We start from the raw sequence: 14,377 nt of genomic DNA, 5'->3' as shown, positions 1-14,377 counted from the left end.
AGAAAGAGGAGATCCTCTTACCTCCCTCCACTTCCTCCCAGAGGGTCCAGCCCCTCCACCTTCAGACATATGGCTCCATGGGTCTCTCATACATCTATTGTTTTGTGTGTATGTCCTCTGTTGGTTTATGTGTGTCTTTTTTGTTGTATCTTAGCAGGAGAGTCTAAGGCAAGAGCTCACTCTGCCATGATGCTGATGTCACTTTTTCTTTAGTTAAATATTGTCTTACCTTCTTTCATTTTCAATGTAATAATCTTTGGATTTTGTTTGCCATGCACAGATGTCATCTTTTTCTTTCACTCATTCTTTCTTGTGGATTTCTCATCAAAGCAGCTGTGCCCCAGGCCACCTTCCTCACATCGTCCATCCTTCTGTCCTGCCTGCCTTCTTGTGCTGTCAGACCCAGCTCCAGGCTCTCTCTCAGCTTTGACACTTTTGAGGAATACTGATCAGGTATTTTGTAGAATGTCCCTCAGTTTGGGTTTCTCCTTTCTCTTTTCATGATTTGATTGAGGTTCTGCGTTTTTTTTTGCCAGAATACCACAGAAGTGATGTCTTTCTCGATATTTCATATCAAAGGGCGTAATGTTGATGTGTCTTATTACTGGTGATGTCAACCTTGACCACCTGCATAAGGTGGCATCTGCTGATTTTCTCCACTGAAAAGTTACTATTTTTCCCTTTGTAAGTAGTATCTATTTGGGGGGAAATACTTTGAGGCTATGCAAATATCCTAGTTTTCCTCATACTTTGCCCGCTAATTTTAGCAACATTGGTAGTTCTTCCCTGCAACAGTTATTACTGTAGTTATTTTTCTATTTCCTTCATTCCTTCAGCTTTTATTAATTGGAATTCTGTAAGAAAGAGCTGTTCCCATTCCCCATTTACTTGTTTGTTCAATTATTTATTTACATCAATATGGACTCATGGATATTTATTTTGTTTTATGGGTGACAGCCCAATACTATTGGTTTTTGTTGCTCCAATTCACTTACTTTTTTACCCATTTATAACTTTCATGGGTTACCCACTCTGTGTCAAGCATTGTGTTTAGGGTTTTCAGTTACACGTTTATGTATGTTTAATCATTGAAATAGTCCTGAAGGAAAAGTGTTATTATTCACCTTTTATAGGTGATGAAACCAAGTCTTAGAGAAGACATACACGAGTTTCAGTGGCAGAACCAGAAGTCAAATCCAGATCTCCCCTGTTTACTTCAGGACACCATGGTGGTCTGTACAGGGACTCCGACCTATACAAGAAAAAAGAGATAATTAAGCAGACACCATTACTGTATATAAAATTCCACATTCAAATATTATCAAATTTTAAATGAGCCCACAGTTTAGCAAATCAAACCCCAGCAAATCACATGCTTCTGCACACCAGCGACTTCACCAACAACTTGCTGTTCAGGCATCTCTGTGGGCTGGAGCCACACAAAGGAACTCAAAGGAAAGAGGAGCAAATTCCATTCTGCAGGATCCTGACTCAAGTCTAACAAGTGAGGAAGAAGAGGGAAAAGCCACTACAGAATGAAAATTCACTCAAGCTATAGCTAAACTTAGCTCAATTATTTTCATCCCTTTAATCCTAACATGTGACATGTTCTTGGCCAATGGTAAAAGAAAAAATGAATCCCATGCCTTCCCAGTACAGGCATTTAACTTCTTGTCAATTGATGTATCTTAGGTTCATCTGGAACAAAACATCAAGCATGATTGTATAAGACGACAGATCTGCAAATTGAGCCAGGCGGTCTATGCTATCAGAACTCAAACCAATCCACCAAGCCACTATTGACTTGCCGAAACCAAAAAATGAGACCATTGTGAATATTATGTGTGCATATAAGTATGGGTGTGTGTGAGTGTACCCCACACATTCAACCACTTCCTGATTCTACACTCATGTTTGGTACATTTACATCCCAGCAGTTAATGGGGAAAGGCAGTGAAATACGAGGCAACCCCTATGTACGTAATATTTGGTAATGCCTAAGGAGGCTGTCCACACAGCAATTAAAGAGAAATGAAAGCAAGGACTTAAAAAATCACTTTCTGAAGTTTCTAATGATAACACAATACAACAGCCACTAACAAGTTGTCATATCCATATCAATGCAGAACAGAGGTTCTCAACCCAAAGCTGTTTTGACCCCAAAGGGCCATTTGCCACATCTGGAGAGATGTTTGGTTGTCACAACTAGGGGGCTACTACAGGCATCTAGTGGGAGGTTGTGACTGGCATGAGTGGGTAGAGGCCAGGGGTACTGTTAAACGTTCTACAGTCCCCCAGGACAGCCCCCACAACAAAGAAATATCTGGTCCAAAATGCCAATAGTGCTGAGGTTGAGGAACCCAATTATAGAAATTTGAAAAGAACAAATGAAGTATATTTGTAGACTTGAAGTAGATTTATTTAGAAGAGAGCAATACGTGAATGTTAAAGTACCTGTAAAATGTGTATCTGGCTATCACTCAAGAATGTTGCCCCAGAAATGTTTCACTTATGACCTGTGATGTGTATGTCAACTTGGCTGAGCCACTGGATGCCCAGATAGTTGGTCAAATATTATTCTGGGTGTTTCTGTGAGAGTGTTTTGGGGTGAGATTAACATTTAAATCAGAGGACTTGAGCAAATCAGATTGCTGTTCACAATGTGGCTAGGCCTTATCTTGTCAGTTGAAAGCCTGAATAAAACCAAAGGCTGACCCTCCCCCAAGCAAGAGAGAATTCCACCTTCCAACGGAAACTCCTTCTGCCTGGTGGCCTTCAAACTGAGTCAGCAGCTCTTACTGCTCTACAGCAGCTTTGGGCCTTCAGACTCACGCTGGGACGTCAGCTTTTCAGATTTCGGACTTGCCAGCCTCCTCTATAATCATGTGAGCCAATTTCTCATGATAGATCTCTATATCTGAGATAGACAGAAATAGATCTCTAGATTGATCGACAGATATATCTCTTATGGGTTCTGTTTCTCTGGAGAACCCTGACTAATATTTTCCGGTGAAGCTCCCGTTAGTTTGGAATTTGGGTTAGTTGATTTTGTTGTTTTGTTAAAAGCCTAAGAAATCCTGATTTGTTACTGTAATGACTCTGCGAGGTGTTGCCTGTGTAGTATAATCCCACCCAATGTTGGAACAAGGACGTAGATTGCAAACACACCTGATATTTTGTAGGCCAACTCTGCACATATAATCTAATCTCATAGGCTCTTACTGTCTTTTAAGCCCAAGCATTTGACCATGTTTATTTAGTAAAATAAATAATAGATGTGAACTGGAAGTGTTCACTGCAGTCTCCTTACACAAGGCTATAACAGCCATACTTGTCACCACCTCCAAGCCAGATTTCAATGGCATGCTGAAAAATTCCCATTGGTATTGTGCTTTTTTTCCAATTTTGCAAGTGGGAAGCTTTCACTCTGAATTGGAAACCTCCTAGTGTAAGTAATTGCGTTTATTTTGTATTCCTTTAAACTAGGTAGATTTGCCAAAGTCATTGCCTTCTTTAATATAAAAATAATCCAACATGGCTTCTCTGCCTTATGTTAAGAAAAAGGGGAGAGATTAGAAATTCACATGCTGCCTAATTTTTTTAAATCCCTAGTTCTACATCTTTAAATGCATCTTAAAGAAGAAGAAGTAATTATTAACCGCTGAGTGAAAATGATGTTACTGGACTTCTAATAAGTGAAAAAAAAATAAACCCAATAATACTGTATTGCAGTATTTAGCATTTAATTGATTGCCTTCCTCCTTTCTCTTGCCTCATTTGGGCTACTCCAAAGCATGGGCTTGGGAAAAAATTAGGAACAAATGTTTTTAGTCTGCATTTTCTACTAGAGTCTGTCTTGTGGATGAAAAAATTGGAAGCTACTGAGATTAGATATCTGTGTTCTGCAGTCCCTGCCTGCTTCTCCCTTCCTCCTGATCACAAATAGCGAAGTTAGCTATAATCTGAGCATTTTTCCACCTTAGTTTATATTCATATTAGAAGACAGCTCCATTTGGAAAAAAGCTGACAGCCCTCACTTTTATTGTCTGTTTTAATCCCCAAGGATTTAGGCAAGTTCTTAAAGATAAATCCAATCTCCCCCTTTCAAGAAGGGCTTGCCTTGTAGTAGTCACCACATCCCACTCCCATAGCCCCTTGGAACTACTTCCCAGTATCGCCAGATGGAGGATTGCACAGACCCTGCTGGGGACGATTCCTGCTGGGCACGGCCTTCAGCGCAAGTTTTTTAAGCCTAAGTAAAATATATCTAGCAATGGCTGATTCGAGAGAGCCATGCTCCTGATGAATATCAGGTCTGGTTAAGGAATAATTCCAGGAAGCAGAAAGACTTTGCAACTACAAAGGAAAGTTCACATAATTCTTAATTTAATATTATCGTTATGTGGTATTACTATGAGTAGTAAAGTTACGTGTCTCAAAAGTCTATCTCAGTCACCTGCAGGCCCCAAATGAAGAGGACGCCCCAGGATTGCCCGTCCAGACTGCCAGAAAACACTGCCGTGAAGCAGCAGCAGCTGCCGGCCTGCCGGCTACAGCTCTCAGCCACCGGAATCCTCTCTGGCTTTTTTGCCACAGGAGTGTTCTGCCTTGGCATGGGTGTCATCCTTATATTGTCTGCCAAGAGCAGCATGGAAATAGAGGTTTGTCCCATCTTACATTTTCTAAGCAAGTTCTAAGACTTTTCAGCTTTGGGACTCTAAGTGAGTGGTCAGTCTGAGAACACAGTCCCTCAACAGGGAGCTAGAGACTGGGACCCCCCTTCTTCAGCTGGCAGATGCAGATGGTGGCAGAGCCTTCATGTGGGGGCTTTATTCATCCCTCCTCCTTGAGGACAGCCACTCACACTGGTCAGCTCAGCCACATTTGTTTACAGGGGCCTGGCAGAGTCAGAAGCTTTTTATGTTGGCAGAGGACTGAGCAAGCGATTGACAGAGGTAGGAAAAGGAGAGGCAGGAGCAAATGACTGCCAGATGCCCACGAGTCATAGTGATAAAAAGAGCGAAGAGGGGCCGGCCCAGTGGCATAGCAGTTAAGTTTGCACACTCTGCTTCAGTAGCCCAGGGTTCGCCAGTTCAGATCCCAGGTGCGGACTGACCAACCCACAGCTGATCAAGCCATGCTGTGGCAGGGATCCCACATATGAAGTAGAGGAAGCTGGGCACAGATATTAGCTCAGGGCCGGTCTTCCTCAGGAAAAAAAGAGAGGATTGACAGCAGATATTAGCTCAGGGCTAACCTTCCTCAAAAAAAAAAAAAAAGAGCAAAGAGCCAAAGATATAGGGCTTTAATTTTGCCCCACTTTCCATCATTGTGCCTTTCCCTTTGCAAGTGAACTCCCTCTGAGATCATTACTTTAACCTGAGAAAGGCAAGAACCCAAATCTTTATGGCCTTTTGACATGTAGCAAAATAAACCAAGTTCTACTTGGAGTGAGAAAAGCTGAAGCTAAGGGCACCCTCATCACAAGCCTTTTGCCAGTTTGATTAACAAGCTGTTGGAGGATGAGAATCCCAGAAGCTGGGCTGGGGAGGGGAGACAAGAGCTGGTCTATGGCTAGACTGGCCATGCCCTTGTTCAGTCTAATGAATTAAGTAAATGTTTCATTCAAATCTGCTCAGAGCCGGTTAATGGACGTCCCAGACTGTGCAACCTCCACTCTGAAGGCAGCCATGGAAAGCTGATCTGTTTCCTCTCCCCACATGGCTAGTGGCAAAATTACGATGAAGGCCAAGTCAGCCAACGTTGATTTCACATTCATGAGTGTCTGAGGGGCTAAGAGTTCTGTTGGGTATGCAGATGAGTAAGATAAGGAAGCGCTGATTCCTGCCCTCAGTGAACAAATGATAGAGTAGGTAAGACAGTGCGTGGTAAGAACAGAGGGCTCCCCCGTGACTGCCCTGTTGACCATGTCCACAACCCCTTCCCTGCACACTGCCCTATAATAATAGGCATGTAGCTATCGAAAGAATGGATTGGGGCAAAGTGAGGACTTCAAAGAGGAGAATGTCATTTCAGGTCCCACTCGTTTTACCAATGCATGCTGCTCTGTTGCCTTCCACTTATATTTCCTGGTCCCCCTTCCAGCTCTCAGCAGCTTATCTCCTCAAGAATTGTGCCTCTAAGTCCTTTTGAGTCCTTGAGAATGATATGTAAACTACCAGGCCCCACCAGGTGGCAGAGGCACGATGCCAGGAGGAAATGAAACTTGCCTTGTTGAAGAGGATAGCAAAGTAATTGGCTTACAAGGCTGATAATCATTTCCACAAACAGCTCATCCTATTTACTTTTCTATTTCCTTCTCCACCAACCCCATGTCCTCCCTGCTTCCTGCCTCTGGTCACCCACCCCCACCCACCATGGAGTGCAGCCTCCATGAAGAGGCAGCCATTGCCGAAGGATGTCACCTCATGCAGGGGAGGGACTTCATTCCGTGGATGGCTAAAGCCACTCTGCAAACGACTTTGAACAGAATGCTTTTATCATGATGTTATGGGGATTTTCCAATTGACTTTTTTTAGTCACTTCAGGTAGGACTGTTTCTAGCACTTTGCTTTTGTCCAAGAAAAACAGAAACCACCCAGAGAGCATGATCCTCTTTTGTACATGGAAGTGCTTCATTACCTTGGGTGATGAGATGAAGTGGTACTCCAGGCCAACATGACCAAGCACAGACCTGGGAGAAGCGTTCTGAGCAGGCTTTCCTCTTCTCACTGAGCCCTGGGGACACAACAAGGAGGTTGTTCACTTTCAGCAAGAATGATGATTCCTGCCCCTCCAAAATTCTATGAGGAGCAGACTATGGTCTTTGCTCTCATTTTAAAGCTATAGGTTTATGGGGGCCAGCCCTGTGGCCGAGTGGTTAAAGTTCTGTGCACTCCACTTCTGTGGCCCAGGATTCGTAGGTTTGGATCCCAGGCACAGACCTCCTCCACTCACCAACCATGCTATGTTCGTGTCCTACATACAAAATAGAGGAAGATTGGCACAGATGTTAGCTCAGGGTGAATCTTCCTCAGCAAAAAAAAAAAAAAAAAACTATAGGTTTACAAGGCCACTAGAGCAGCATATTGAGGCTGCTGTGATGAGGTAGACAACAGATCAGAAATATGTTTTCCTCATAAAATTTTTAGAGCTAGAAAGCACCCAGATATCTATTCAAAAATCATTTGATCATAAAACACATATGAAACACATTTTTGCTGATTCTGCATTGATAGAGCACCCAGAATCCACGGAGTAGAATGTACACTACTATAGTGACCTCACGGATCAATTAATTGCTAGGCAAAATGGTGCGGGTGAACAAAATGGAGGCCCTGGAGGTTAAGTCAGTCAAAGTCGGAGATCGGCTGAAGCAGAACTCCAGGCCCCTCAGTCACAGTTCAGTGTGCTAGTTCTCAGCTACCATACAGCCCTACTCTTCAACACTTTCTAAAAATTAAAATGCAGTTTCACAAACAGAAAAGGCGTCAATATGTTCAAAAATAATAGTTGAAGCCTCGCTGCATTTTTAAAGAATGATTTAAGTAAATATAAGCATCTGAGTACAATTCAGTAGCCTTTTGGCTAATCTTTAATTTCGCACTAACACTTTACCTATTTGACTGCAAAACCATTTGCAAGGACTCACAATTCCTTCCGTTTTTCTTGTCAGTCTCCTCTGCCAAGGACCCCTCACCCCGCTGGCAGTGTACCCGGAGAGAGCTGCTGCCTTGCTTCCCTGCTCCTCCCGCATCCCCGAAATCTCTGAGGAACGGGAAGGGAGAAGGAGAAGCAGCCCGCGGCAGGCCGCTCCTCACCGCACCTGCTCGGCCCCTGTGACGAGCGTCTCCCAGGGCACGAGGGCACCGCCGCCTCTGCCCTCTCCCTCAACTCCCTTTCTTCCTCCAGTTGCGCCTTCACTTGGCTGAGTCCTTCAGCCACAACTTACAGGGTTTGCCCATCTGAGACACACTACCCTTTTGTATGGAGTCCACTATACCATTTTTCACAGAATTTAACTTTTGAAAAACAGAATGTAGCTACATTTTAAAATCAGAATTAGTCCACATGCATCAGTAACCCTACATTTTAGAAACACTTCTTTTTCTATGTTTGGTCATTTTTAATAACGTCCTCTAGATGCCATACAGAAGAATTCATTAGTATAAATATTTTCCATGGAATAAAGTGGAAAAACAGTGAAGTGACTTCCCCACAAAGCTAATTAGACTCAGGCCATAAGCCCAGTTCTCACGAGTCATTGACTGATACTTTTCTAGAAACACCTCTTCGTGGCTGCGGCATGAGGCCTCATCACAACAGCTTACCTAAATCTGCAGTGGAAACCCTGAATCCCAGGGCAGTGCCAAAATGCTGCCAAGTCCCCAAATGAAAGACCGTAAGAAGCCGCACTGCTCCCGAGCATCGGCAGGACATGCCCTCCGGAGGAAGGCTGCCCCTCGTCATGTCCCGGACTCCGTGCCGTTGACCCAGAAAGCATGAAGACTTTGGTGGACTCAGGACTTGAATTTTAAGATATGTAACTTTTCAGCTAATAACTGTTCTTCTCCCTGCCTAACAGATTAATTACACAAAAATATGTGCCAGCTGTGCAAAACTGCGGGAAAATGCCAGGAATTTCGACAAAGAGTGCACCTGCTCTATCCCCTTTCACCTTACACAGACAATGCGGGTAAGTGACAGTCAAGAGCCTGCAGTGGGCCTTCTGCTGATCTCCTCTTGTCTTACACTTGGCAGTAAGCTCATGATTTCCACCCAATGCTTCCCGACACTGGAAATACCAAGAAGAAAGCAGTGTGGGGCTGGGGACCCTCACGGAGTTGAGTCCCTACACAACTCTCTCCCTTTTTTTTTTCCTTTGGAACTTTATTCTTCTCCTTTGTTTCTAGTTTCCAGATTCTTTACCTACCCAACTTTGTAACCTAATTCTTAACATCAATCAAACAGGTTTTGCTCCAAATGTCAGCACAGGAGGGGACCATAGAGATGGTTGACTCTAACCACTCATTTTATGGGTGAAAATTAATGGGCTGAGAGATTAAGTGACTTGGCCAAGGTCACTCAGTGAGTTAGTGTCAGGGGTCACAGACCTAGTGAGACTCTCCTTGGGTCCCCCCAACTCATTCCACATATGCAGTTACTTAATTCCTAAAGCGACTCTTGGCCTGGCTATCAGGCACTGTGAGAAATGCCGCAGAAACATTAGAAGTCCCTGCTCTTGGGCTGATTAAAGTCCTGCGTTAGTCCAGGTCCTCTGAGAAGCAGATGCCAAGGCAGGATTAGACATGCAAGAGATTTATTGGGGAGACTGCCTGTGAGGGAAAATGAAGAGGGAGCCAGAGGAGGCTGGGAAAGCTGTCAGACAGCAACACAGCTCTGACTCCTGTGAAGGGGAAGGAAGGGGAGAAGGAAAGAGGGAGGGAGGGAAGGAGGGAAAGATGGAGAGGAGAGTAGAAAGGAAAGGAGGGTGCAGAGAAGGAGGGGAGGTCTCAGACTGCAGTGTATTCTTAAGAAAGTTTCAGCAAGGCCGAGAGAGTCACCAAAGGAGCCTGTCTCAGAATCCCCGCTGTGCTCAGCTGAGGGCTGGGAGTGGCCGTGGGAAGCAAGGCCTTGGTGCAAACACAGGGTGATTTCAGGCACAGCAGCTGGGGCCATCCCTGCAGTAGGAGATCCCAGAGGTGCCTTTGCAGGGCCTCTACAATCTTACCTGGTAGTCAAGCTGAATCAAAGGAAAAATGTGTTTCTTTCAGCCCCCCGAAGGTCCTGTCCTGCCCTGACCTCTGGGCTCGGCACCTCTCTCTGCACAGCATCCTCCTCCCTGACCTGGGTGGTCCCTCTCCTTCCCCTTCATAGATGACTCCACATGGCATGAATCCAAGTGCAGGCAGGCCTTCTCCTAAACATCCCACCTCAAGCTCAGCTGGTCCCAAACCAAAGTCGTCATCTCCTGAAAAACCCTACTCCTTTCCCTTCTGGTGAATATCCCATCACCAAGACTCAGAACTTTCCTCCTTCACTTTACCCTACCCAGTCCCTTCTCGTCCAGGCTCTGACGCACGGGCACTGTCCCAGCCTCTTCTTCCGCCCCCTCCCCTCCCAGCCACCTCTCCCCTCCCTTCTCGTCCCATCGTCCAGTTCAGGCCCTCCTGAGCTAGTATCAGAACTGCCTAACTGCACTTCTAGGCTTTGGTTTCTCCCTGAGAAAGGCCTCTTCCAGACTGTTCTGCCACCTGAGGCCCAGCTACCTCTTCATCTCTCTCTCCTTGTGCTGGGAGAGACCTTGTCCTCCTGCCAAGCTGGCCACTTGCTTTCTCGTGATGCGACCCGCTGTGTTCCTGCTGCTCCTTCACCTAGTGTCTGCCTGCTCAGGGCCTCCTGTGAGAGCTCACTCGTGGTAAGCCCCCACTGCCCCAGCCATTCCTTGGGCCTCCTTTTCACTCAAGTCTCCAGCAGGAATTTGCCCACGTTCATGTCTGGGAGTGCTGTGCCACGCTTCTGATGGACTTACAGTCACTAGTGTGATATCCTGTGTGTAGACTCATTTCTTCACTTCTAGGAGCCTCCCTGAGGACGGGGACCATGCTTCACGTGCCACTCCACACCCACCCAAAGGATCTGCATGACACACTCCACCTTCCCGCCTGTTCCCATCGGTGAGCTATCCACGCTCCTGTCTGAAGGCTTGTCTCTCCACTTGTGCATAGATGCCATCTTTCTTGCCTTTATAAGGGCTTAACTCAGCCGTTCTCGCCTCCCTATGTCATCAACTTTTCTCTCTACTGGATCATTCCTACCAGCATACAAACATATTATTTCACTTATCTAAAAAAAAAAAAAAAAAACGCTCTTCTATTCTCCCAATTTCCCTGCAAGCTATTTGCCCATTTCTTTCCTCCCATTAGCAGGAAAACTCCTCAAAAGAGTTGTCTATCTTGGCTATTTCCAGTTCCTCTCTTCTCATTCTCTTAAACCCACTCCAGTCATGTTTTGCCCCCAACACTCAGTGACATTGCGAGGAAACCAATGGCTTCCACATGGATAAATCCAGCAGTCAGTGCTTCGTGCCTTGTTACTCACTACCCGTGGGTGGTCACCCCTCCTCCATGACACGCTTTCTTCTCTGCCTCTCAGGAGTCACACTCTCCTGGATTTCTTCTAGTTCTCTGGCTGCCCTTCTTTGGTTCCTGTGCTGTTCCTCCTCTTCTCCCCAAACTCTTTATGTTGAGATCCACAGGGCTTTAGTGTTCGGTCTTCTTCTCCTCTCTGTATACACTCCCTTCCTTGGAAATGTCGTCTCCCCGCTGGCTTTCAATGCCGTCTCTTGACAACAGTCTGTTTTATATCTCCAGCCCAAACCGCTCTTCCAGTATCTACAGTTGAATTTCCAACTGCCTTCCTCATGTCACCACTTGGATGTCTAATAGATATCTGAAGCTCAACGTTTCCAAAACTAAGCTTCTGATATCCGCTCCTCCCGCTTGCCACCCGCTCCCCGAGAAAACCCTATTCCACCTGCAGACTTCTCAATCTCAGCTGAAACAGGTCCATACTTCTGGTGCTCCAGCCAAAAGCCTAGGAGTCATTCTTGACTCCTTTCATTCTCTCGCAGCTCACATCCAATCCATCCTGTTGGCTCTACCTTCAAAATATACCAGTCTGCCCACTTCTCCCACCTCTTTTGATACTGCTCAGCTCCAAGCCACCTTCACCTCTCACCTGGATCCTGTCAGGCCGCCCTGCTCATATCCGTGTCTCAACAGAGCAGCCACAGTGAACTTCTTGCAGAATAAGTCATATCATGTCATTCCTTTGCTCAAAAAATTCTTGCAACGGCCCCTCTTTCCACTCAGTGAAAAAGCCTAAGTCCTTACAAAGCCTTACAGGATCTGGCTCATCTCCTCTCTGACCTGACCCCTCCGCTCTCTTCCCCTCACCCTCACTCCTGCCACACTGGACTCCCCATTCCTCAACAAGTCAGGCATTCTCTTGCCTTGCTCCCTATTCCTGATAACCACCTGGGTAACTCCCTTACCTCCTTCAGGTCTTGGCTCATTCCTACCTCAGTAAGGCCTGCACTGGCCATCCTATGTCATGCTACAACCTGTCTGCTCACCCACCCTGCACTCCTGATCCTGGTGACCTGCTGGAATTTCAGTTTTTCCATGGTACTTATCACCTTCTAATGTACTATGTAAGTTACGGGTTTGCTATATCTATTATTTATTGTCTGTCTCTCACTGTTGTAGCCCAAGACCTACAACAATGCCTGACACACCATAGGTGCTCAAGTAATGTTTACTGAATGGACATATGAATCTTTGCTTCCTCCACAGTGCACAGCACAGTATATTTTACCTGGTAGATGCTCAGAAATTGTTTGCTGAAAGATTAAATGAAGAGAGGAAAGAGAAAGTGCTCAATTACATGGCTTCATGTTCTAGGTAGCTCTGAATTTCTGTGTCTCTTTGTTATTCCCCTTTGATCCCAGACAAATGCGTCCTGGCATCAGAACTATTCTGAATACATCTGTTTGATTATGGCTAGCTCTCATCCTTGTATCTGGGTGAGTCAGTTATAAATTATAGGGCAGTTACTGAGTTGTACTTGGGTCATAAGTGAAATCTAGATAAAGTCGGTGGGGGAAGTCTTATGTGTGTGTTCTTTCACTGTAGGTCAAAATTCTAGTCCTCCGCAGCCGTGCCCTTTCCTGCCTTCCCCGTCTCACCGTGCTGCCCCCCAAAGCAAAAGTTAGTGTGGCTTAAAACAACAGAAATGGATTCTCTCACAGTTCTGGAAGTCAGAAGTCTGAAATCAAGGTGTCAGCAGGGTTGGTTCTCTTTTGGAGGCTCAGAGTGCTTCAATTTTTAAGGAAAAAATCCAAAAGATAAAACCTTAATGGGCTTCCGCTCCCATCTGTCTGTGTCCTTTGAAACCCTAAAGGCAATTGAAGTGTTACCAGCTGCTAACCATTCCTTTCAGGCAAAGGCTTCCTTGTAAAAATCCAACCAACTGCTCAAGGCAGCCACAGGGCCTTGGACTCACAGGCAGGCGCACGTTACACACCTGGACGACGAGTCCAGGCGAGATCTGCCCTTGGCATGGAATCCTGCACAAAGTGCCACTGACTGGAGAGAGAGCAGAACCACAAAGCGCGCTGTGCCTCCAGGAGTCATCAGAAAGATGACTTGTTAGGCCAGATCTTGGACAAAGAATCATTGAAAAGAGGTTATTAAAACACCCCAGTCCATGGGGTAGGGAGTAGTCTCTGCCTGTTTATTGTCATTTATATGTCTAGGTAACTGTGGGTAAGTAAAGTTCTCTTTTTAGCTTCTGAGAAAATGTGTGATAAATTCTGTTCTGTGGATTTGCTATTTTCTATAGTTATGGGTCAACAGTAGAGCTTCCCTCTGTGGGTGAGGATGTGTAATCAGTCGTGTGGCCACGCCCGGCTTGTGGGCTTTCATACCCTCGCCTTCTGCAGCCTGCCTCTTTGTCACAGCCCAGCATCTCCCCTTCTCAGTGTTCCAGAGACGGTTCTCTCACAGGGGTCTCATCTCTTCAGCCTTTGTTGGTTTCCATAACTGGCCGCTCGTACCATGACCTTTATTTCCAGCTCCTATTTTCCATACTCATGCTCTTAAATGTCCTTAGGGAGAAGCCAAAGCCTTTCCAAAATGCTGGCTTTGGATAGTGTAAGAAGATCAGTCGACTTGGGGAGTTGAAAAGGAATACTTACATATTTCTAGCACTGAAGATAGCACCTAACATATAGGAGGCACTTAATAAAAGTTAGGCCTTCATATTCTTGGACTCAGGCCTTCATTATTTTGGAGGTAGGTAGTATATTAATTATAAACAGCTACGTCAGACATTTCTATTTGCATCATATGTGCTGTTAGCAAAACCTGTATCAAGTCTGCCTGGAGAATTTCCAGGGCCTTGTTATGTCACCATAAGGGTAGGAGTGCGATGGTAGCCTGTAATTGGCAGCCTCATACAACAGTATACAGGAAAAGGCGTATCTCTCATGGCAACAGGACCACTTATTGCTAATGTGAAAATCACCCTTCTTTGGGATCAGTGAATTATTCCATCTTTTTGTCCATAACAAATGGCTCACCATTTCTTGAGCAGGTACTGTGTGTCAGGCCATGCTAGGTCCTAGGGACGAAAGATGAAACACCTGGAGCTGGACTACGGGGAGCTGGTCTCGTTCCTTTCCCATGTCCAGTGTGCACAAGCACCGAGGTGCTCAATGGCTCCAGTTTTGAATGAGGTGTCATGGATTTGCTTTGAGAGCGCATGACTTTTGATGCCTACTACAACCCCTAGGCAAAGCAATTTTCCTAGTTTT

The 14,377-nt window shown here is 45.4% G+C and overlaps 1 protein-coding gene and 1 long non-coding RNA gene across 13 annotated transcripts in view; one reads left to right on the top strand and one right to left on the bottom strand.

Moving 5' to 3' along the window:
• Nucleotides 1–883: 883 nt before the first annotated feature.
• Nucleotides 884–6,739, bottom strand: LOC103563537 (uncharacterized). The gene is made up of 2 exons (XR_547902.2): nucleotides 6,643–6,739; nucleotides 884–1,252 (listed from the first exon to the last, which is right to left on the bottom strand). It is a non-coding gene; the product is annotated as an uncharacterized lncRNA (long non-coding RNA).
• Nucleotides 1,249–14,377, top strand: part of LOC103563538 (cell cycle control protein 50C-like) — a 29,925-nt gene continuing 16,796 nt past the window's right edge. For 2 of the 12 annotated variants that reach the window (XM_070582093.1, XM_070582091.1), the window contains exons 1-4: nucleotides 2,728–2,885; nucleotides 4,463–4,661; nucleotides 8,585–8,695; nucleotides 12,065–12,214. In XM_070582093.1, coding sequence (XP_070438194.1) covers nucleotides 2,884–2,885; nucleotides 4,463–4,661; nucleotides 8,585–8,695; nucleotides 12,065–12,214 — 462 coding nt within the window. In that variant the 5' untranslated portion in view covers nucleotides 2,728–2,883. Of the gene's footprint in view, nucleotides 2,886–4,442; nucleotides 4,662–8,584; nucleotides 8,696–12,064; nucleotides 12,215–14,377 lie in introns of all 12 variants that reach the window. The other 10 variants (XM_070582100.1, XM_070582096.1, XM_070582092.1 and 7 more) reach the window with 9 other exon arrangements.

The sequence above is a fragment of the Equus przewalskii genome, chromosome 18 (genome assembly GCF_037783145.1).
Source record: "Equus przewalskii isolate Varuska chromosome 18, EquPr2, whole genome shotgun sequence".
In the NCBI taxonomy this organism is placed as follows: Eukaryota; Metazoa; Chordata; class Mammalia; order Perissodactyla; family Equidae; genus Equus; species Equus przewalskii.
Note: the sequence above shows the minus strand (reverse complement) of the source record. Positions and strands in the feature narration are given on the sequence as shown.